Below are 24,975 nucleotides of genomic sequence, written 5' to 3' on the forward strand. Positions count from 1 at the left end.
TACAATTATAGAGGAATCCTGGGATGGTCCGGATGTCAACTAGTGAGATGGAGTATTGGAAATGATACGGGCATTTGGGACTCTCCACCCATCAATGTTCTGCGCATGCGCGGGCTTGCTGCGCCGATGCGCTCTCGCCCGCACGGGTAGTCATTCGCCGAGTCTCCTAGAGAGCACACGTCTTTTTACACGATCGCTTTGTTTTAATAAACCTATCCCAACACTTATATTCAAACAGTTTCTGATATTTCAAATTTTACGACTTCATGCAGTGTACGACATAACCTATAAAATTGCGTATGAATTTCTTACCTCAAAGAAAATTCTTTCTAAATAAAAGAAGATTTTACTTTTCTACCAAAAAGAATAGTCTGCACCTGACACTTATAAATAAGTCGTTTATTCGCTTAATTCGCTAGTATATAGCGTCGGTCCCTACGAAGACTAGTACGGTTCAGATTTGCCGTGAAGACTAGTACATTTCAGATCTTTCCCACATAAAAAAATCCAATTGTTTTGGAGATAAACAAATAGTTATTTCGGTTAGAATTAATAAAATTGCAATATTTTCAAAGTTGCCAAAAACCTTTTGTAAAATTTCGAAATTTATAAAGTTATTATGAGATTTAATATTAATTTTTTTCTTCTAATTAAAGTTTACAATAAAAATTTTTTACTTCTCTGTCCCTATTTTTTGCTACAATTAATATAGCCATACTTTTTATTAATTTTACTTACATTTTGCACATTTTATATATTTTCACGTGCTCAAGAATCACAGAATATAGGGGATATTATTATTGAAACTAGGATCGAAACTAGAATCGAGCCACGTGCATCGAATCAAATACTAATCGTACCAGTCTTGTTAATTTTCCTTTAAATCAATTAATATGTATATGACTATTTTATAACCTATTTTAGTCATCGTGGGCCTATTGCAATTTTGATACTATCCCAAACATCATCGAGTGTTAATATTAGAGAAATAACTAATGATACTGAATAAAAATACTTTATTTATATTATTGTTGTTTTCATGCATATTATTATGTAAATCGAGACGGCAGGTAAGAGGGCAGCAACGGATAACTTGCCTATTGGCAAGTTACGGACCATATGGCGCTAGCGTCGGCTAGCATCCACCTGAGCGCAGGTAGATGACGTGCGAGTATAAAGCATTGCAGAGAGGGATAGCCTTGGGTATATAAGGAGCTCCGCTGCGCTGACGGAGTTATTCGCTCTCTGATGCACCAACCAGGCTGATAGAATAAACTGCTGATCTCATCTACCGACCAATCGTCCGGATATTTAGTATGCAACGAGCATAGCGCTCTCAAAAGGTTATCCGGGGGGATTATCCCTCTTTTCAAATAGAATATCAGTTTGCGATCTTCTGTATATTATGCACAAATACATAAATGATTCTCTTTTCTAATTAAAGTCTTTTCAACCTGATTTCATCCACCACCCACCCCTTTGACTTACTCTTTCATGGACAGGACTGCTGATCCCTGCCTTGACTGAGCCGATAATACATAGATGTGGACGTGAGATAGTGGTTCCTCTCGAAGCATCTCTTAATTGCGCAGACCATTGATCATCACCCGTAGTGTCGGATGATCCTTGGTCATTCACTACATTCGTCGGGTGTGCTTATATCTTCTCTAACGAACTTACACGCGGTTCGCGGCTTACATAAACCGGACCGTTTCGAAATAGTATTAACTTGATAACATAAGTCAAAAATTTTGTTTAATTCTGAATCTGAGGTTTAAAATTCATTTATGTTTCGCACGCGACAGCGAACATGCAAGTGCATTCACTTTTTGCGCTCAATTAATTATTTTCAAACAACATTCGAGTTCTATGTTTCACATCTGCCAGGCGTCCCGTGACGGCTCAATCGTGTGTTGGTAGCTGGCATCCGTCCGTCAGGCGCGTTGTGAATGCCAAACCATCAATAAAAAGTTTGCTCATCTCCGCGGGTTCGTGTGCAAACACGAGCATATCTGAGTCGGCTGAGCCATGCCTTCTGCATGTCCGACGGGTTATTAACAGAAATAAACAGGGCCCTTCTGACCCTATTTATAATAGCAGTGAGTAGCAATAAAACTGCTGTTATAACAGATATATTTTAACAATTGTGCAATGAACTTATTGATTATTTTTTTAATTTATTTGTTTTTAGTTCATATATAATTCTATAAAGTTTTTGTCCTTTTTCGTTTGAGACGGCGGCCCCACCTGGTAGATAAGAGAGCAGCAACAGATAACTTGCTAATATCAAATCATCAAAAAATTGCGCTTTATGGTGTATAATAAAAGAACGACGAACGATAATATGAATAAATAAATTTTCTGCGGTATAAAAATAGGTAATTTTATTCTCTTTCAGGTACATATTCAACAATTTACTTTCATCAACTTTTGCAATAACTTTATTAGAAAAAACTAAATCTCAAAAGTAAAAAACCACAATAAAAAAAACTTGTTTACAAAATGTAAAAACGGACTGTTTTCCCACTACGTACTAGTAGAAACAAAGAAATTTAGTTAATTAAAATCCGCTAAGTAGAAGCTAAGATACAGGGGTATACGAACGAACATACACTCACACATAAATCCGTACGGGCATTTTCCAAAAACATTAATTTTCGATTAAAATACATTAAAAAACACTTCACTCACATGTTTTCATATAAACTTCAAAAATTACTATTACGAGGCTTTCTTAGGAAGGAAGCAAAAGTGCTTCTTTCATCCCCCCTTTCCCCTCCCCCCGTTATAGCCACGGGCAGGGAACTGAAATGAGGTTGTGGATTTGACAGTAGAACTTTTTTCCCTTCTTGGAGAAGAACGAGTACAAACTTCATAAAGGATCCTGAACAGTAAAATGTTTCTCGTCAATTGATGGTATGCATTCAGATTGAATTATTTTTCATTTGCAGACCTTTTTCAAGTTATAACAGGCTTGCCTCAAGCTGTAAAAACTAGAACTCTTTTATGAAGTTCTAAATAATAATGTAATTAGTTGTATTTTAAAGAATATCAAATCGCGAGACAATTTTGAGAATACGCGACGTGCCTGAGTCAGACCGTGCTTTTGAGCCAGACTCAACATAACCTGAAAATGTAAGATTTTAACTGTATATACTGTATTGCGATTAGCTGTTAGCTGTTCTTTTTCGCGTAAGATCTTTACATTTATGAATTCCAAACCTAAAAAAAAATGAAATTTGAGAATGCATTAGGAGGGAATGAAATTTGAGGCTCGTGCGCTGATCGTGCACCGAAAGTCGTTGTATAAGTACAAGTTTCTCTCTCTCTCTCTCTCTCTCTCTCTCTCTCTCTCTCTCTCTCTCTCTCTCTCTTTCTCTCTTTATTTAAACCAGCACTCTCCCGCGGTCCCTACAGCCCTTTGCCTACGCGTTGCACGGATATGCATGTGGTCTAAACCGTGTACCTTCATTTCAGTTACAATAAATTTTCAAATTTAACTTACTTGTGTTGCTAGCAGTTCTTTATTTACTGTGAATTCAAAGCCTTCCCCTCATAAAGACCAAAATCTTCTTCACCTCCGCGGGCAAGTGCATCCCTTCACAACGAAAGTCATAGCCAACGAAATCATTTCCAAAAAATGAGATCTTGATTGGAATCTTATCTCAGAACTCAAATGAGCTTTTACAGTTAAATATAAAAGAAAGCATGAAATTATCTTACATCTTACACATGGGACACATACATTTTTTTATTACTATCTATGATTGACGCTGTTACATATGTCCTATATAGTCATTTTAAATACATTATTTTGAATTTGTAATATTAGGACTACAATTTTTGTTAGCTGATTTAATTTGGAAACTGTTTAAGAGAATTAAAAACCATGTTATGCAGATAGTTATAATTACGTTTTCTTTATTTAAAAAATTATTGGCCATAAAAAACTTGTATAAATTGTTACAATAAGATAATATATTTTATAATAACATACCATTATAATCCTGAATTTGAAAGCATACTAATTAACCATACATGCACAAAAAAGGGCTATAAACCGCTTGCTGGATAAATGCAGTTTGTAACAAAAGCAGGAATGTCTTTTAAGACACAGGAGTACTTGAAGCATTCTTCATTATTTTGAAAAGGTTTATGATGGTATGCTGTTATTTAACTATTCGTATCATGCGCTGGTTTTGGTAATATTTTTGACTAAAGAAATAACACACGTAGACATACAGTAAATTGGCGAGGATACGAAGCTTTAGAAAATCTAGCATGTAAGTGAGAATGAGAAAAACACATTTCATTGTAAGAGGAAAATACAACTGTTTCTTCTATTTTTTTTTAACGCACAGTTTTTCAGATGACCAGCGTCTTCAAGTGTTATATATAAATATATATATATATATATATATATATATATATATATATATATATATATAAAACATACGCACACACATACTTACACAAACACATTCTTCGAGATATGTAATGGCATAGTTTTACATAGATTTTAATGAGTAAGAAGGTATGACTTTTACAATAATAATACAATAAGTAATCTAAATTTTGGTCTATCTTTTCCTTAGAATAATCTAAGGATTGTTCACATGTTTAAAATATTTATTTTCATTTTAATTCCAGATAAAAATATAAATCCACGAATTATATGATGGTTTTTCATAAGTAAAAAAGTGGTTAAATTGGTCCATAATTACTTAAGGCGGAAGGTCTTTCTTGATGCTCACAACCTGTAGTACTTACGTCGCCTTCCGCCAATTGGTGCTGTCATACGTGTGACAACGGAGGTTGTTTAAGAACATGGTGATGAATGTGATGCTGCGATGCACTGGTGATGCTACTTTGATGTAATAACGTACTTCCTGGTCCTGAAGCAGTTGAATATTGTGGTGCTATTGATCGCGCAACAATTCCTTTACTTCCACTAACATTGCTAAGAATACCAGTACCCGTGGCGCCTTGAACGTTACTAGATACATTTAAGTTTCTACCAAACAGACGTCTCCACAGGCGTTTCCAAGACCCTATAGTTTTTCCGCTCCATATCCACACACCAGATGTAATACCTACAGCTAAAGCCATGAAGTATTTCAGCATTAAAACAGAGTATAATGGTTTTATACGTGGTTTACATGGGCAGGCCAATGAACTAAGCCATTCACTTCTCAAAGTTGTTTCGTACAAGTGGCATGCAAGAACCGCGCTTGCAGGGACCGTATATAACACCGAAAAAACTCCTATACGAATCATTAGTTTTTCTAATTTATCTGCTTTGGCCCCAGGTTGGCGTTTTATAACAGAGCGTATTCTAAAAAGACTGACAAATCCAGCAAACAAAAAAGTGGTCCCCAATAAAAGATACATTAATAGTGGTGCCAATATGAAAATTCTTATTCCTTCAGGAGCTACTGTGCAAACACCTGCTATAGGATCTCCTGCTACGCCACCAGCTAACAGAGCCCATAATGTTTGAGCAGTAGGAGCTAACCACGCTGCTAAGTGAAAATATTGAGAGTACGAAGATATTGCTTCATTTCCCCATTTTAAACCAGCTGCCAGAAACCACGTAAATGACAAAATTACCCACCAAACCGACGATGCCATTCCGAAGAAATATATTAATAAAAACACTGTTATACATATCCCCGGACCCTGCGTTCCATATCTTAGCATATTACCGTCGCATGCAATTTGTTCATGTCCAATTATACTTCTGGATAAATATCCAATAGAGACAAGGAAATAACACGCAGAAAGAAAAACAATAGGCCTTTCAGGATATTTAAATCGTTGAGTATCAATTAGAAAAGTAGTAACAGTAGCTAATGTACTTGCTGCACATAAACCACTCCATAGAGTTAACCATATGGTAGCAAAATTCTTTTGTTCATTTGTTAAAAAAGCTCCTTGACAAGGCAATACGCAATCTGTAATTCCGATAATATCTAATTTCTGCAATACTATAAATCCTGTTCCACTGTAAATACTTAAAGATCCAAGAGACTCTGCTGCATCTTTTTCTTGAATAGATGAAGACGATATTAAAGGTATAAGAGGTGGTCTACATCGACAAGTGCAATCTTTTTCTTCGATTGAATGATGACAATTTTTTTGATTTTTTCCAGGCTTACATTTTGTTGCCTGAAAACCTTTAGGCGTTTTTGTAGGCTTAGGCAATGCAATTGGTGTTAATATTTCAGTTGAAACTAATGTCGTTCTGTTATCTTGTTCCATACAAAGATTTTCTGGATCTCCTTGATTCGGTAACCTTTCACATGCCATACGTTCAGGCCACGAGAAGCCATATTGATGCATCAAAGGGGCGCATCCCATTCGAGCACGTTCACAAACGCTTCTACAAGCTGGGAGAGGCTTAGAATATTCAGGTAAACAAATCGGTGTATACATCGAGCATAAAAAGAATTTTAAATCTAAAGAACATTTTATTTCAACAAGTGGCCAAAACTGATGCACTTCTAATCCAGCCTCATCCTGAGTATCATGATTTAATTCATTAGGCATTGTTGTCAAGTTGTATCCTATTCCTTTACACATAGGGATTGTTATTTCTTCGCATCGGCTACCTGTTGGACTAGACAAATCTGATCGCGATATTGAATAATCAATATCTGTACTTATAGGGGCTGAATTAGAGCCTACATTCATGACAATGCCAGAAACTGAAGAAGTTAATGTCATTGATGAGGTTGACGATGAGCCAAACTGACTATCAATATCATTGGCTTTATGCATTGTATTCTCAGAACTCACAATACGATTGATAAAAATAAGTTGAAGTAGGATAAACATGCTAATTTTTTCACAAGTCATGATTCAAAATTTTTTTCTACCGCTTTTTGGAGTTATACAGAAATTATGGATTTTTTGATCTTATTTGAAACCCACCAATCTGAAACAAAATAAAAAACAAATTATAAATATTTTAATATGAACGCTTACATGTAAATTTATGAGTATACACACACACATTCAACTGTTATTCCTATGCCTATCAAATTAAATTATTTTATCTAATCACTATAAAAATAGTCATAAAGATGGCTGCTGGAACTAGAAAAGTATCTACATAATTCTCAATATGCTAGGGGACGTACGTTTGTTGCAGAAAATAAGAATATCAATTGGTAAATTATAAATACGCAAGAATCTAGTATTGATATTCAAACTTTGCAGCACAAAAAATTATTATTTTATACTTAAGAGAACAATTGAAGACAAAAATATTGAAGTTTGTACTGATTATGTTATATACTGATTTATATCATGATATGTTGCTACGGGCTAAGCCCAGCTCTTGAAGATGTGAACTACTTGTTGCTTACTGCTCTTTTACTACTTAAACTTAGACGCGTAACTTTGTTTATATCGGTAGACTTACAATTTACTGAGTTATATGTGTCGAATTTGTGTATAATACCGCTTATCAGCAATTATATCATGTTTGTTTACTACATAACTTTTAGTAGTAGGTCAGACCCATCCTAAAACTATACAGCTACTTTTTTATTATAAAAAAGTGCTTTTTTATTGTATTAAGGTTCTTGGAGTCCAGATTAAACATTCAGATTTTCAAAGTTTAAGGTTTTAAATGCAAATAAGGTAGCCTTAGCATATATAGAGCTTTAAAATTATTTGTATTGAAAAATTCAGAAAATTTAACAAAAAAAGTATCTAAGTAGTTTTGGTTGAAAATGCATGTTTTATGAGCTACAAATTATTAAAAATAGGGAAAAATTGCAAAAATTGCTTAAAATCCCAACTTTGACCAACGATAACTCGAAGCCAAGTGAAGGAATCGCGCTAAAATTTTATTTGGAAATAAGGTACGACATGTAGAACATATATATATGTATATATAAATACACACACAACTCCGCTACGCCGGTCCTAAGCCAGGGGCCCCACCACACAAGAGGTGGGGAAGGAGGAGGGAGAGGAGTAGCAACCTCGTTAAAATAACCAAGGCTCATCTGGCCCGGATGACAGCACCTTGTTAAAGGGCTCCTTTCTAGGATACAGGACAGGGGAAGAAACCCCGAATATAAATCAATCATGGACAGTGAGTTAATTAAAACACTGCCCCAAGCGGGTCAAGCTTTACAGCGCACTCCCGACGTTGGTTCCGATCAGGTGAAAGCCCCGGTGTCCGACGCAGGCTCCATGGATGTTGGGGGAGCCAATTAACTCAAACAAGACCGGAGGTTACAGAAGTGGGTCACTAGGCCCTCAAAGGAAGATTAGCCTCAAGTGACGCATCAGGATGTGATGGAGTCATAAACAGGGGAATTCACGAGGTATGGTCTGAAATTCAGACAACAGATTGTGCGGAAGAAGAGTTGATGGATAACATGCACCATCTGGACAAGATAGATGTTGCAGTAGGTCCAACCAAATACATTCACAAGAGTGTTAAGGATGACATGAGGAAGGTCATGTCTTTCTGGAAACGGCTCATTAGCGTAAGAGAAGCGTCGAGCAAGACCAAATCTAGCTTTGGACTGATGATGTCAAATAGTTCACGGACCTCGCTGACCTCAGAAGAAAAACGGGAGGTAGAAATGCCAAGGAAGAGGAAGGAACGGTTTCCTACACAGGACCAGACCAATAAGAAAAGAAAAGAAAAGGACAAGACACCAAAGCATGGCCAGAGTGCGCCACTAGCGACGACTTCCAGCACTACTCAGTGCCCACCGCCCACAACAGGGACTATATCACCCTGGAAGAGGGTGGAAACAAGAAAGAAAAAGGAAAAAGAAGACGATAAGATTAACAATGGTGTTGTAGATCAGAAAGGCACTAGAAAATCTAAGCCGCCACGGGCAAGACCAACCCGACCGGAGGCTCTAATCATAAAAGCTACCGACGGGAAGCCCTACGCTGATATCTTGCGAAAGATGAAAGCAGACTCAAAACTGAAGATGCTAGGAGATAGGCGGTTGGTGACCTACTTTTGGAACTCCAACGCACATCAGAAGGGAAGGCAACGGAACTTCGACAAGCGGTGCAAGAAGTGCTAGAAGAAGGTGTCACCGTAAGAACCCTACAAGATGTGGAGGTCTTTGAAGTAATAGATCTTGATGTTCTAACCACTAAGAAGGACATCGTGGAAGCGCTACGGAGGGAGTTTCAAGATAGCGACTCAAATGCAGTGGAGGAAACGACAGTAAAGACTGTGCGCAAGGCATATGGCGATACGCAGACGGCGGTCATTCAAATGCCAGCAAAAATGGCTCAGCAGATGATCGCAAAGCAGAAAATCAGGATTGGCGGGGTAGTATGCAGAATACGAGAGATAAAGTGGAATGCACGTCCACTTTGCTGTTATAAATGTCTAGGATTTTGACATATCGGCAAAAACTGCACAGTAACATAGGATCGAAGTAACTACTGTTACAAGTGTGGAGTCGAAGGACATAATGCAAGAGATTGTAAAAACAAACCGAACTGCGTTCTCTGCCAAGAAAGAGGAGCAACAAAGAAAAGTGACTGCTGGTAGCTACACATGCCCAGTATACCGAGCGGCAGTAGAGAAGCTGAAGAAACGAAGATAATGAAGATGCAGTTGAACTTGAATCACTGCAAGACAGCACAGGATTTACTTAACCAGTACGTTTATTAGACAAAGGTCGACGTAGCCATTATATGTGAACCATACAGGGTTCTGAACGAGACATCGTGGAAAACAGACGACACTGACGAGCAGCGATCTGGGCATGTGGGAACGTGGCATTCCAGGAACAAATGTTGACAAGCGAGGAAGGATTTGTCCGTGCAAAGATAGCAGGAATACACGTATATAGCTGCTATGTTTCGCCTAACGCACCGATCGAACAGTTCGAGCGGCAGTTAGATCGACTCGTGTAGGATATTGCGGGAAGAAAGCCAGTAATTATCGCAGGCGATTTTAACGCATGGGCCGTAGAGTGGGGCAGTCAAAGGACTAACCAAAGAGGACGAGTACTGCTAGAAGCATCTGCTCTCCTGGACTTGGTGTTAGTTAATCAGGGTAGCACTAACACCTTTAGAAGAGGAGACGCAGGATCTATCGTCGACCTGACCTTTGTTAGTAGTTGCCTTATTGGCTTAATTGACAAGTTGACCGTGAGTGAACACTACACAAATAGTGATTACTAGGCCATAATAATGGAGGTAAGAAAAGCAGAGCAGAGACCCAGCGCGAGTACAAGGACCAACAGAGTCAGTTCGAAAACGAAGGATTATGATAAGGAGACGTTCCTACTGGCACTGGAAGAATTGCAACTCTCGGGGACGGCGAACAGCAAGGCGGAACAGGTGATGGGTAATATGACGACCACCAGTATATTGGCGGGACAGGTTGAGAGTGCGCGCAGCGAGTGTCACCGGACCAGAAGAAGAGAATAACGGGCAAGAAACTAATACTATAAAACCGGAAGAGACCAGGAAATAGTAGATGACCGCGGACAAGAAATGAAGGACGCTAAACGGAAGCTTAAGAAGACAGACCGCGAAAACAAGCGACGGTGCCTTAAAGAACTACAGGATGAGGTCAAATAGGACCCTTGGGATCGACCTTACAAAATAGTAATAAAGAAAATTAAAGGAAGTTACGTACCCCCTCCAAAATGCCCGGAACTATTACACCGGGTAGTGACCACACTGTTTCCCAGGCAACTGGAAGAGCCAAGTATCATCGAAAGAGGTGCGAATAAAGAGGCTGTTCCACTGATCACGATGATCATCCATGCTCATCCAGAGGTCTTCGTAGACTTGTATAATGCATGTCTAGAAGAGGGAACATTCCCCACAAACTGGAAGAAACAGCGTCTCGTGCTTCTGCCAAAAGGAAAGAAGCTACCCCAGGATTCCTCATCATACTGACCGCTCTGCATGTTGGACACCCCGGGTGTTACCGACGTAAGCTTGCTGAAATACAAACTTCTATAGGCGAGCATCTCAGCGCTACGGTTATGGAAACCGGCAGCGTAGGCTGCGTGCACGACGATCAAATGGGATCGATCGGGGCCGCTTCCCTCACCCCCAGCCGGTTACGGCTGATTAATTGGTGAGGCCCGGAACAGACGAAAACTTGGGAGCGTTTCGCTGTGGCCAGTTTGCCCTAGGGAGATGCGTCGTCTGGAAGGGTAGCCTGCTTTGTAGTAGCGGCTCGCTTGTATTTCGGGGACAGCTAACTTACGAAGGAAGCATTTTAGATGTCGCGGGGTAATATTTGGTTGATAGTGTTCGCGTATAGTAATAATATAATTTGTAATTACTGTTCTCGGCGTGGGTTTTCTCCTCGTGAGACAATACGTGGAGTTTTCCCCACGTCACAGACTTCGGTCTGGACAAATGTGGGAACAGTAAGCGCGCGATTTATGTATATTTTTTCGGCTGCAGAGAGTGTACAGGACAAAGGTCGAGTTGTGCCGCGCACGTGAGGCCGCGTTGTTTTCGGGTTTGAGTTTTATGGCTTTTCCTCGTAGGAAAAGTATGTAGGCTCGAATTCGAATCTCGAGTAAGCGCATCTGGCCAGCATAGCATCGGCTCGAGCGTGGGCCCGCGCTGTTGAGCCGAGCTGTGCGGCGCGGATGTTGGGCTCGAGTTTTATGGCGGATCGGATTAGCGCGGGCGGCGGGGACAGCTTCGACAACGAGTGCTTTGTTTTAGAGTTTTTGTGTGGATGAGTGTGGAGAAGGGCAATTTGGAAATTCCCAGCGACTGAAAAACGATCGGCGGCTAGCGGCGGGGTCGAGCGTCGATCGTCTGCGAGGACGGCTGCGGGGGAGGCAGTCGAGAGCTGAACTCCGAGCAGTGCGCTTCGCAATTTGTATTTTTGAATATAATTTATATTTCTTTTCTGATTTTATTTGTGTTTAAATTATTTTATCCTTTCTTCGCAAATTACGCGAGAATACTCTCGTGAGTATTAACAGTTTGGTGCCGAAACCCGGGAATTTGCGGGAGAATAGTGCGTAATTTGAGTAGAAAAAAGATAAGCGAGAAACTTCAACGAGCTGTTAGCACAGTGTGTGCCGATCATTCCACTTTGTCGCCGATCACCTGCGCTGCTGTCAGCCGAGGAGAGAGAGAGTGAGGATTCATTGTGTCACGAAGCCAGCAGAGAAAAAGGCAAGAAGATGAATAAGCTAGCCGTGAGTAAAGGGAAAAAGGCAGCAGGAAAAGCGGTGCCGACGGGCAAGGCGAAGGGAGCCGCGTCAATAGCGACGCGTGCACGTGAGCAGGCGAAGCGCACTGAGGCAGTAGCCACGGTTGCTGATACCGTCGTGGGGAAAGGTGCTACGAAGCCTGTCTCCCAGCGAACTTCAGCTAAGAGAGCGCGCAATGTAGTGTCTCCTGTCACCAAGCCGGTCGAGTCGCGGCAGCTTTCAGAAGGCCAGCATGTCCAGCTACATCGTACGCGCCTGCAGGAACCCGATACGATCGTCGCCGAGGTCGAAGTACATCAGTCACCTACGACGAAAGGTCAGCGGGTGCACAACCTGCGCAAGCCAACCGCTGCTACTTCTGTTGTGGAGACGACGACTGATAGGCCGCCATTGACGGAACGTCGTAGTCCACAGGCCAGTATGCAGCAAGAAGAATCATCAACCGCTCAAGCCGAAGTCAACCCGACGACGGCACCCAAACGCGGGCGTGCACCAACTCGCACAAAACGCAGCAGAGCGCCTGTGGCTACGAGAGACGCAAGACAGGAAGGGAGATCATCATCGTTGCGCTGCCGTGTCCGTTCGAGATTAGACCGCGAAGGAACACCGCGTTCGGAGGAGTCCAACTATGAAGAGCAGGCACGGCAACAAACCCGACACATCCATCTGCGGGACAGTCGTGTTATAGATCACGATGAAGAAAGTACCGAGTCGCTTTCGCCCCCGCGACGCGCTCAATTTGACACGTTTGGCGAGACGACTAACAACATCAGCCAGAAGCTCAATGAGCATCTGAGCGGTTTTTCAAATTTCAGGTTCAGACGAGAATGGAGCTTTGAAGATGTCAAAGCAGCGTTCGAAGCAGGTTTGGCAGCGCAAAGGCGCACACTACCAACACCGTGTCGCCAGCACGTTTCCGCTTATCGTGGATCACCGAGAAGGGACATATCTCCACCAACACCAACGGAGCAGCTCACCAGACGAGCGACTAGGCAAGGGAGCGAGTCGTTTACTCATGCAGTTTTAGCGGCTGAACGAGGACACGCTCCGCTTCATCCGACATCAACGGCGGTGCAGGATCGCTCGCCGTTTCGATCTACTGCAGCAGTGCGTGAACGCACGCCAACACAGTCATCGTCAGCGGCAGTGCGAGAGCGCACGCCGCCCCAGCCATCACCAACGAGCATGCAGTCTCAACCAACATCAGCGGTAGTGCGGGGACGCACGCTGCTTAGAACGACGGCATCTTCAGCGGTAGTGCGAGGACGCACGCCGCCTCCCACAGCGACGGCAGCGCGTAGACGCACACCGTCTCCCACAGCGTCAGCTCAGGCGGAGAGAGAGGCGCCAACTTCTTCGATCAACGGCTATCGGAGCGGATCAAAGCGGTTAAATGTAAGCGATGCGTCTCAGACACTGTCAACCAAACGCGGTAGGATTCAGTTTTGCGAGCAGGAAAATTGCGAAGATTTAAGTAACGATAGTAGGGACAGTGAAGAGAGCGACCACGAATGTACGCGCGGATGGAGTAGAGGCACGCGGACGCGAGATACTGACGCTTATAGAAACGACTCTCGAGCCGAGGATCGGTTATCTCGCGCAATCGAGGACACCTTGGCCACGGTTAGAGAGTCGAGTTTATCTAATTGCAACACACAGTTATTGACACGAATGACGTCGGTAAAAACACTGCATACCTTTTCGGGTGATCCGTTTGACTGGATCCGATTCAAAAAATCTTTTGAAATGTCAACAACGCTCGGAAAATATTCAGATCGCGAGAACGTAACGCGGTTAGCCGATTCCTTAAGAGGAGATGCATACGACGCTGTACGCGCTCTCTTTATTTCGGGCAATAGTTCCGACGATATAATGCATACGTTAGAGATGCGTTTCGGCAATACTACCGTTATATTAGAAAAAATAATTCGTGAGGTCAAAGATTTGCCGAGCGTGTTAGAGCGTAAAATTACATTCGTAGAGTTCGCTACGCGTTTACGTGCCGCCGTGTTAGCAGTGAAATCGTTAGATATTGACGAGGGATATTTAAAAAATCAGGAACTTGTCAACGGGCTACTTCGGAAGTTGCCAGAGACCATCGCTTATAACTACGGTAGTTACGCGACTGGAGAAGGGAAAAATATGCCGGCTTTGTTACGTATTGCAGAATACGTTTACAAGAAGGCAGAAATGAAGATTACAGCGGGCGTGGTCACTCTCGACACTTTGGATGTACCGCGGCATGCGAAAAATTTGAACCAAAGTACTCGCCATAGAGATAGAGGGGTGTACGTAATGAAAGAGAATGATAGGGGTACAAATGAAAATAATAAAACGTACTGCGTAAATTGTCAACGTAAGAGTCATTATATAGAAAAATGCGTGAGTTTTGAGAAATTGACAGTGAGTGAAAGATGGCGTGTGGCAAGAGCGCATAAATTATGTTTTAATTGTCTCGCGCGGGGACATTCGCAAAATAATTGCAAAAAGTCATCGTGTGAAAAATGTGGTCGAACTCATCACCTACTACTTCATGTTTTTAAAACAGCTTCAGATCAAAATAAAACTCTAAACAAGGAGCAAGAATCGATTAACGCTTTTCATAGTAATGCAGAGTCAGCGACATGTACAGAACGGCAAAAATGACTACAAGGTCGTTCTCTTTTAAAGTTCGTTCCACTTAGGATTTTTGGACCGCGCGGATCGAAGTTGATTTTTGCATTACTGGATGATGGATCTACCGTGTCATTAATAAATTCGAAAATAGTTGACGAACTAGGTGTCAAAAGTACTCATGTTAATGTATATTTGAAAGGTGTAGGAGGTGAAGATACGACCACATTATGCAGTAGTAAGATTAATTTAGAAATCACTGTAGAAGCTGCGAATTATTTTTTAAGAAATGTGTTAGTTGTAAGAAATCTTGAGCTTCCTTCACAATGCATAACGAAGGAAATTGTCAATCTTTGTGCGGTTAAGACAGGTATTAGGACAGATGAATACGAAGCAACGCCAGATATATTAATCGGACAAGACAATATTAAATTGATTTTAACACGTGAATTTAAAGAAATAGAGAAAAACGCATTAATAGTGTCGCGATGTTTGCTCGGATGGACGATTCATGGTTATCATTGCGCGAATTATTCGACATGCGCGGTGTCAAGAAATGAACCAAAAGAAAAAAGTATAAAAACTTCTCGATTCGATACAAAATTAGATAAAATGATTCAGGATTATTTTAATATTGATGGATTAGGAATAAACACTCGCGTAAAAGCAAATCGTGAAGATCGTCGCGCATTAGAAATTCTAGATAAGACTAGTTTTCATAACGGCAAAGAATGGGAAGTCAGTTTGTTATGGAAAAATGATGATGACATACTCGAGGACGGCCGCCCTCTCGCTTTTCATCGATTAATATTACAGGAAAAAAGAATTGACCGTGATATCGAGTACGGAAATTTATATTATAAAGAAATGGATAGAGCTATTGAGAAAGATTTTGCAAAAAAGGCGATCGCTAAACCGACCGGCCGGAGAGTTAGATTTTTACCCCATTTCGGAATTCGTCATATAAATAAACCAAATAAAGTACGAGTAGTTTATGATTTAAAGGCAAAATACAAAGACAAAAGCTTTAATGAATACTTATTAGCAGGCCCGGATCTTTTGAAATCTTTATTAGGAGTACTGATGCGTTTTCGGCAGTTTAGATACGCGATTAAAGCTGATATACGAGATATGTTTTTAAAAATCAAAATACGCGAAGAGGATCAAGATGCTCAACGTTTTTTATGGAGAGGCGCGGACCGAACGGACGCACCGGAAGAATATATTTTTACGTCGCTTTTATTCGGGGCCAAATCGTCTCCTTGTACAGCTATATATATATTAAAAACAGAAACGCATCTCAATATCTATCTTGTTTTCCCGCGACCGCTAATAGTTTAATAGAAAATTGTTATATGGACGACTTTTTGGACAGTTGCGAGACGATAGAAGAAGCTTCGGAACGAATTGATCAAGTCATAGTTATAAATGAATTTGCTAACTGGGAAATGCACGGTTGGTCTAGTAACGCGCCGGAAGTTTTAGAAAATTTAGACGTTAGTAATGATTCAAATAACTTAGTGAAAGAAAATGTAAATGAACCGGTTAGTGAAAAAATTCTTGGTTTAAAATGGTCAAACTCCTCAGACGAATTAATGTTTAACTTTATTCACGCAAAAATAAAAGCTGATCTTTATAGCGGAGAGAAAAAACCGACAAAACGTGAGTTTTTAGGAATAATAATGTCTATATTTGATCCTCTTGGGTTTTTAACTCCATTCACTATTCAATCGCGAATTTTAATGCAGGAAATTTGGAACAGTAAAATAGATTGGGACGAAGTTCTGAAAGAAGCAGAATTTTTACACTGGCAACTGTGGTTACGCGAGTTAGATAGGGTAAAATTATGTAGTATTCCGCGGTGTTACCAAAATTTAAACTGTCAAATTAGAGAAGCCGAACTTCACGTTTTTTGCGACGCGAGTACAAAAGCATATGCGTCGGTAGCATATTGGCGTTTTACATTAAATGATAATTTATTTCATGTCTCTATTATAATGGCGAAAAGTCGCGTAGCACCCTTGAAACCATCCACTATTCCGCGTTTAGAATTGCAAGCAGCCCTTATGGCGACTAGACTAGCAAATACGATTGCTAAAGAACACGACTTTAAGATCACGCGGAGAGTATTCTGGTCAGATTCGCAAACAGTATTACATTGGATTAAAAAAGATCCGCGAGAATTTAAAATTTTTGTTGCAAATCGTTTAGACGAAATTAGGGAAAATTCAGAAGTTAGTGAATGGAGATGGATTCCTACGAAAGATAATCCCGCAGATGACGCAACGCGAACCGCTCCGTACGCGCTAGATAAGAATAGCAGATGGTTCGCGGGGCCGCCTTTCTTGCGTGAAGTAGAATCTTCATGGCCGTTAGATAAAGATCAACTCAAAGTTAACACAGTAGATTTAGAATATAAAAACACTGAACAACCGATATTGACTACGACAGTAAAGCAAAAAGCAGTGATTGATTTTACACGATTCTCATTATATTCTAGGCTTATATCAACGGTAACGTTTGTATTAAAATTTATAGATATGAAATTAAAACGAAATAGATCTTCGATCGAGAGAAAAATTAACGCGGAAAATGTTTGTTTTAGAATAAGTCAATCAAGTTCATTTTTTGAAGAGTTGCGGGTTACTAAGCGATCTAATAAAATTCCGAAAGAAAGTAAAATTGCATCATTGAATCCGTTTTTAGATGATTCAGGTGTTTTACGTGCGGAAGGCCGGTTAAAGAATTTGTCGGGCGATCTTCTTTCAATTCATCCGATTATTTTAGACGCGAAAGAAACGTTTACTAAACTTTTAATTAAAGAGTATCATGAGAAGTTTTATCACGCGAGCCATGAAACTGTAATAAACGAGTTGCGTCAGAAATATTGGATTTTAGGTTTGCGAACAGGGTTAAAGAGTTTAGCATCGAAATGTATTATTTGTAGATTACGTCGTGCTCGTCCAGCTAATCCAAAAATGGCGGATCTGCCATCTTCTAGATTAGCGTAGTTTTTACGTCCGTTTAGTCATTGCGGCTTAGATTATTTTGGGCCGATGCAAGTTAAGATAGGTAGAAGACGAGAAAAGCGTTGGGGCGCGTTGTTTACGTGTATGACAACGAGAGCCATACATATAGAATTAGCTCATAGTTTGACTACCGATTCTGCTATTATGGCATTTCGAAGGTTTTCTTCACGCAGAGGAACGCCTCTGTGTGTCTATTCTGATAACGGTACTAATTTTAAAGGCATGAATAGAGAGTTAGCGACCGCGATCAAAGAAATCAACCGCACTGAGATTGACAGTTTTGCTCTTAAAAATAATATAGAATGGAAGTTTAACCCGCCAACTGCGTCGCACATGGGTGGAGTGTGGGAGCGTATGATTAGGTCGGTAAAAACTGCGTTAACCTACGTATTAAAAGAACAAGCGCCGAGAGAAGAAGTGCTTTTAACCGTATTAGCAGAGGTGGAACATAGTGTAAATTCTCGACCACTTACGCATGTACCTGTAGATTCTCGCGACGAAGAGGCTTTGACGCCCAATCATTTTCTATTAGGTTCTTCTTCTGGGCAGGTTAAATTGACTAGATGTGAATTACAAGCTACGTGTCCTCGAAAACAGTGGCAAATCGCTCAATTTTTTGCTGATTCTTTTTGGCGTAGATGGCTTAAGGAATTTTTGCCAACTCTGATTCCGCGAAAGAAATGGCGAGATAGTGAAGATCCATTAAAAATAGGAGATTTAGTTCTTATATTAGATGATAGTGTAGATAGAAACGAATGGCGAAAAGGAATAATTATTAAGGTTTTCCCAGGGTCTGATGGTCACGTTCGCGTAGCTGAGGTTAAGACTGCGTATGGAACTGTCAAACGCCCGACTAGAAAACTAGTTAAGTTTGCAGAAGTACAAAACTCTTAGGTTTTGTACGGGGGGGGGGGAGGATGTTACCGACGTAAGCTTGCTGAAATACAAACTTCTATAGGCGAGCATCTCAGCGCTACGGTTATGGAAACCGGCAGCGTAGGCTGCGTGCACGACGATCAAATCGGATCGATCGGGGCCGCTTCCCTCACCCCCAGCCGGTTACGGCTGATTAATTGGTGAGGCCCGGAACAGACGAAAACTTGGGAGCGTTTCGCTGTGGCCAGTTTGCCCTAGGGAGATGCGTCGTCTGGAAGGGTAGCCTGCTTTGTAGTAGCGGCTCGCTTGTATTTCGGGGACAGCTAACTTACGAAGGAAGCATTTTAGATGTCGCGGGGTAATATTTGGTTGATAGTGTTCGCGTATAGTAATAATATAATTTGTAATTACTGTTCTCGGCGTGGGTTTTCTCCTCGTGAGACAATACGTGGAGTTTTCCCCACGTCACAGACTTCGGTCTGGACAAATGTGGGAACAGTAAGCGCGCGATTTATGTATATTTTTTCGGCTGCAGAGAGTGTACAGGACAAAGGTCGAGTTGTGCCGCGTACGTGAGGCCGCGTTGTTTTCGGGTTTGAGTTTTATGGCTTTTCCTCGTAGGAAAAGTATGTAGGCTCGAATTCGAATCTCGAGTAAGCGCATCTGGCCAGCATAGCATCGGCTCGAGCGTGGGCCCGCGGTGTTGAGCCGAGCTGTGCGGCGCGGATGTTGGGCTCGAGTTTTATGGCGGATCGGATTAGCGCGGGCGGCGGGGACAGCTTCGACAACGAGTGCTTTGTTTTAGAGTTTTTGTGTGGATGAGTGTGGAGAAGGGAAATTTGGAAATTCCCAGCGACTGAAAAACGATCGGCGGCTAGCGGCGGGGTCGAGCGTCGATCGTCTGCGAGGACGGCTGCGGGGGAGGCAGTCGAGAGCTGAACTCCGAGCAGTGCGCTTCGCAATTTGTATTTTTGAATATAATTTATATTTCTTTTCTGATTTTATTTGTGTTTAAATTATTCTATCCTTTCTTCGCAAATTACGCGAGAATACTCTCGTGAGTATTAACACCGGGTAAGATCCTGGAACGCATAATCTGCGTCAGAATAGATCATTTTAAAGAAGGAAAAGGTGGATTAGCGGAACACCAATATGGCTTTTAGAATCGTTCAACCCTGGACGCAGTTAGCATAGTGATCGATTCTGCGCAAACAGCGATAGAGGGGAAAAGATGGAAGGGAGAAAAAGAGAAGTACTGCGCCATAGTTACATTGGATGTCAAAAATGCATTCAATTCGGCTAAATAGAGAGAAATACACGAAGCACTCCGGTAACAGGATGTGCCCTTATATATAAGAAGAATGATGTCCGACTATTTGAAGGACAGAATCCTATTATATGACACGGAAGATGGTACCAAGACCTATAAAGTTACAGGAGGCGTACCCCAACGGTCAGTGCTTGGCCCACTGACGTGGAACATCATGTACGATAGGGTACTAAGCCTACAATTACCTGAGGGAGCAATAGTCGTGGGCTTTGCTGACGACATAGCAGTACTGCTAGTAGCGAAACATGAAGAAGAGGTGACAGAAATAGCGGAAGAGGCCCGTATAATACAAGAAGGGCTAACGGAGACGGGTCTGGAACTAGCCAGCCACAAAACGGAAGTTATTCTTATCTCTAGTAGGAAGAAGATGGAGGAAATTAAACTGACGGTAGATGGAGATGAGATAGCTTCTCAACCAACCATCAAGTACTTGGGCATCACCATCGATGCAAGGCTAACTTTCAAACAACATCTGGAAATAGTCATCGATAAAGCAGCAAAAGTCGGCGCTGCTTTATCACGATTGATGCCAAATGTAGGAGGCCCAACACATAAGCGAAGGTTACTCTTAGCCAGTGTAACCACATCGATTATGCTATATAGAGCCCCAATATGGGCAGATGCGATGCGGGTGAAATCGTATGCCCGAATGCTAACCACTGTGTACAGACGAAGTGCACTAAGAGTGGCGTCCGCTTACCGTACAGTATCGGACAAAGCGGTGTGCATTATTGCTGGTATGCCGCCGATTGACCTATTGGTGATGGAAAGTAAGGAAGTATTCCAAACTAAAAGAAGAACAAGTGACAAAACTCAGAAGGAGATCTGGGATACAGCAAGAAAGAAGACAATGGCCGAATGGCAAACAAGATGGGATATTAGTGACAAAGGGCGATAGACACATCGCCTTATACCAAAAATAGAGGATTAGACTGGAAGAGAACTTTGGGAGGTCAACTACTAACTCACACAGTTTTGAAACGGGCACGGATGCTTCCGGGCTTACCTACACCGATTTAAATTAGACGACAGTCCGAACTGCCCAGCTTGTTTGGACGCTAACGAAAATGCGGAGCATGTTCTCTGTGACTGTTCGCGATACCAAATGGAGCGAGATGAACTCGAGTGTTATCTCCAGACTAGAGTGACACCTGAGTCAATGATGGCAACTATGTTGACGTCGGAGGATGATTGTAACGCAGTAAACAACTACGTAAGGACCACCCTCAAGAAGGTTAGAAATGACGAAGAGAAAAGAAGGCAAAGAATAGGCGAAACATCGGAATAAAAATGTAGCTAAACAAAGGTCACTGAGATGTGTCGGGGTTGAGGTTGTCCAGAGGATGACCGGACGATGCCGCACGAAGCAGACGACCGGACGATGCGGAAAGAAGCAGACGCCCGGACGACGTAGAAACAAAAAGACGCGATGACGATCACATCGATTAAAAGAGCGCGTAAAAGCCTTTTGCACCCCCCCCCCCCCGCGAAGCACTACTCGACGGTCGTACCGAGGGGAACGAGGGCACAGAAGATGGAGCTAGGTGCACCTTCACCAAGGGTCGATAAAGGCAAAAAGGGTGTTCCTTGGTACGGTTGGGTGTTTTTCATTTGGCCGTAAAAAGGATGGGTTTACTCGGTGTGAATCCGACACACGGCTGACATTGCGGATGGGGCTGTTTCGACGACCCCATAAACAAAGTCACGCTATGGTCTTTCTAAGATTTTCCCTAACACCTCTTCTCCAAGAGAGAAAAATAACACACGCAGACAGTTATATATGAAACGGTACTTATGCAAACTTTTGCGGACTTATGCGGACTGGCGCATAACTCTTCGGGAATGTCCGAACTTAAAGCATGACTTGTAAAGACAGAGAGAGATATTTGCTTTAACACAATAGGTGTTATGCAGACACTTTTATACATACACCCTTCGCGCGTCCGCATAAGTCACGGTGTATACACGCGCGCGCGCGTATATATATATATATATATATATAGATCGTCATCAACGTGGCGTGAGTACGGATGCCTGCCGATAAATGTATCTCGAATATTGCTTGTCACAACCAGAAAACTGCAACAACATTGATTTGCATCATATGCGACGCAGCATACCATTTCAGTTGTTTAGCACAAAAAACAACTAACATCAAAATTATGAGTGGAAACCTAATAGTGTGCGCAAAACACAGCGACAGAAACTTAACCTCAAAGATAGACGAGGACAGTTTAAATGAAGCAACAAGATTCCTGAATGCTGGAGAAAACTGAGTAAAAGAGAAGTAAGAAGAGAATTATTACTTGAAGTTGCAACTATAGAAACGGATGAACTCGACATCAATATTAAAGAAAAATATAAGTTAATAAAGAAATACACTTACTTTTAAAGCAGCTAGTCAGTGAATTGCAGGAGAAATATTTGTTACTTAAAGAAAAAGTACTAAATAAGCAAAATGAAAGTGCCGTAGCTAGCTTTTCGTATGCAGAAGTTACAAGCTTCCCTAAACTAATGCTAAAGAAAGTGCCTAAGATAACTCTAAAAAATGTGAGCAATAAAGCTGTAGATGTTAAAAAGAAAGTTATTCGGTGCTTAGTTACTGAAAATAAAATTCAAACAAAAAACTTTGAAAATGCTATGCTAACTGAATCTGGATTAAAACATAACCTCAAAGGTATATGTGAGGTTAGGAAAGATACGTTGAAAAATCCTAAAATTAAAATTGTCGGAATTGATAACTATAGTAACATGGAAATAGAGGACATAGAGGACGATATAAACATGAGAAATTTTTGAAGTTTTATTAACAAAGGGCAAGTACTACATATGTAGAAAAACAGTTTTAGTAGCCTAACTACAGTACTAATGGAGGTTCCTGCTGACATATACAAATTCATCAAGGAGAACAAAAGCAGAATTTCTATTGACTACCGGAACTGCAAAGTATATGACTCAATAAATATAAAGCCATGTTACAATTGTAGAAGATTTGGGCACAACGGTAACAAATGCATTAACAAGTCTGCTTGCCTCAAGTGCGCAGAAAAGCACAAGACTAGTACCTGCACAAACAACACCATTAAGTATCTAAATTGTGAATTTTCAAACAGCAAACACAAGGCAAAGCTTGACACTAATTACGTTGCCAGCGATACAAACCAATGCAACATCCTTCAGAAAAAAAAGCATATTCATAGACTATACTGATTATCATATCAGGCCTACCTTACAAGCGGTGCATCAAGTGTATCGATAACGAGATACTACAATAGAGACACATAACCCATCCATAGACAACACAAGGAAAGAGCCTTTAAAAGAACCACCTAAATCTACAAAACATAAACAAGATAGGAGTAAGGCAGCCAAGCAGCAACAACTTCAACAATTGAAGATGGCCCGAACACCACAAAGACAAGCTGCTTTTGCGAAAAATACAAGGTTAAGAAACGGTAAAACTTAAATTGATAGAATGGATATTTTTGATTATTTAGATATAATTCAAAGGGATTCAATGCAGAAAGAAAAAACATACAGTGGTATTGGTGATCTAAACAAGGCGATTAGTAACAAAAATGATATAATTATGCACTTAAATGTAAAAAGCATGAATGCAAATTTCGACAAGGTAAAAATATTTTTTGAAAGTTTGATCGTTAAGCCGTCTGATGTTATTCTTTCTGAAACATTTGAGCAGGCAAAACATACATTTTTTGAAAACTGATCGGAAGCAACTATGAATACGAGTCTTTCTACAACGATAGTAGAAATAATAGGAATGACGGTGTTATAGTATTCGTCAATAAAAACTTAGTTCAGAGCACAAAAATTGTTTAACAGGGTAGGATTAGAATTGTAAATACAAAAATTAACTTAAGTAATAATAGCAATATTGAAGTCTCATCCATGTACAGATCTCATGGCATACTTAAGACTGAGTTTGTATTCGATTTTAATAAATATTTGCTAAAAAAGAGGAACATAAAAAATCACTTAGTAATAGGAGATTTCAATATTGATATATTGGATTGCGATCATGTGAGCCAAGAATTCCTAAATAATTTCTTTGATAAAGAATAAATTCCTGGATTCGTTGGAATTACGAGGCCACCTGTGGGCATAGCAAAGGAATCTTGCATTAATAATATCTTTATAAAAACTGATAACTTAAATACAATATCAATACAATACTTAATACTTATAAACTTAAACTATCTATAACAGACCATTACCCTGTATTTATAGCTAATATTGCTAATAGCTAAAATAGTACATAACAAACCAACAATAGTTTTAAATCATAAAAAATTAATAAATAGTGCCGAAACAAGAAACTGGAATAAAATTATCACAATGCAGGATCTTAATTCAGCCACGGATAATTTGTTGTATGAGATTAAACAATGTATAGAGTTATCCAAAATGAATCAAAGAATGATTAAACAGGTGGTGAGGGAGAATTGGATCACTGATGCCATAATTAAATCGTGCGAAACCAAAGAATTCTTATATAACTTATGGAAGTTGGATATCAATAATGAACAACTTAAAACTGAATACAAAACCTATACCAAAATCTTAGAGAAAGTTATTAAAGACGCCAAATTTGGATATTATAGAAAACTAGTCAAAAGAAATGTCAAAAAAAACTTTGGGAAATCATAAACAATAAACTTGGCAAAAAAAGATCTAATGAAACCATAAGTTATATGTAAAGATAAATGATAATAAAGTTACAGAGAAATTTGAGATAGCTGGAAACATGAATAAATTTTCTGTGAGATCGGCCAGAAATTGAGTAATGATATCGTGCAACTCAATAATGCTGAATTTAAACTACCGCATATTAATGCAAATTCAATTTTTATAAAACCTACAAACAGGAATGAAGTAAAAAACATAATCAATACATTGAAAATAAAAAATG

At 40.5% G+C, this 24,975-nt stretch overlaps 2 protein-coding genes across 3 annotated transcripts in view; one reads left to right on the forward strand and one right to left on the reverse strand.

Moving 5' to 3' along the window:
* Window positions 1–3,892: 3,892 nt before the first annotated feature.
* The window catches only part of LOC100114419 (frizzled-2), a 92,061-nt gene continuing 70,978 nt past the window's right edge, over window positions 3,893–24,975 (reverse strand). For both annotated transcript variants that reach the window (XM_031933233.2, XM_032602199.1), the window contains one exon: window positions 3,893–6,937. In XM_031933233.2, coding sequence (XP_031789093.1) covers window positions 4,795–6,858 — 2,064 coding nt within the window. In that variant the 5' untranslated portion in view covers window positions 6,859–6,937 and the 3' untranslated portion in view covers window positions 3,893–4,794. The remainder of the gene's footprint in view (window positions 6,938–24,975) is intronic.
* LOC116418054 lies at window positions 9,900–17,354 on the forward strand. Its single transcript, XM_031933234.2, has 5 exons — window positions 9,900–12,513; window positions 12,605–14,485; window positions 16,186–16,354; window positions 16,559–17,260; window positions 17,349–17,354. Exons 2-5 carry the CDS (start codon window positions 12,618–12,620, stop codon window positions 17,352–17,354), a joined length of 2,745 nt encoding a protein of 914 aa, XP_031789094.2. The 5' UTR covers window positions 9,900–12,513; window positions 12,605–12,617.

Source organism: Nasonia vitripennis, unplaced genomic scaffold, assembly GCF_009193385.2.
Source record: "Nasonia vitripennis strain AsymCx unplaced genomic scaffold, Nvit_psr_1.1 unplaced0002, whole genome shotgun sequence".
NCBI lineage: Eukaryota > Metazoa > Arthropoda > Insecta > Hymenoptera > Pteromalidae > Nasonia > Nasonia vitripennis.

Coding starts and splice junctions, on each gene's coding strand:
- LOC116418054 (XM_031933234.2), top strand. CDS start 12,618: ATGCAGCAAGAAGAATCATCAACCGCTCAAGCCGAAGTCAACCCGACG. Junction 14,486..16,185: donor CGCCATAGAGATAGAGGGGT/GTACGTAATGAA, acceptor CTTTTTGGACAG/TTGCGAGACGATAGAAGAAG. Junction 16,355..16,558: donor AAGAAAATGTAAATGAACCG/GTTAGTGAAAAA, acceptor ATTTTAATGCAG/GAAATTTGGAACAGTAAAAT.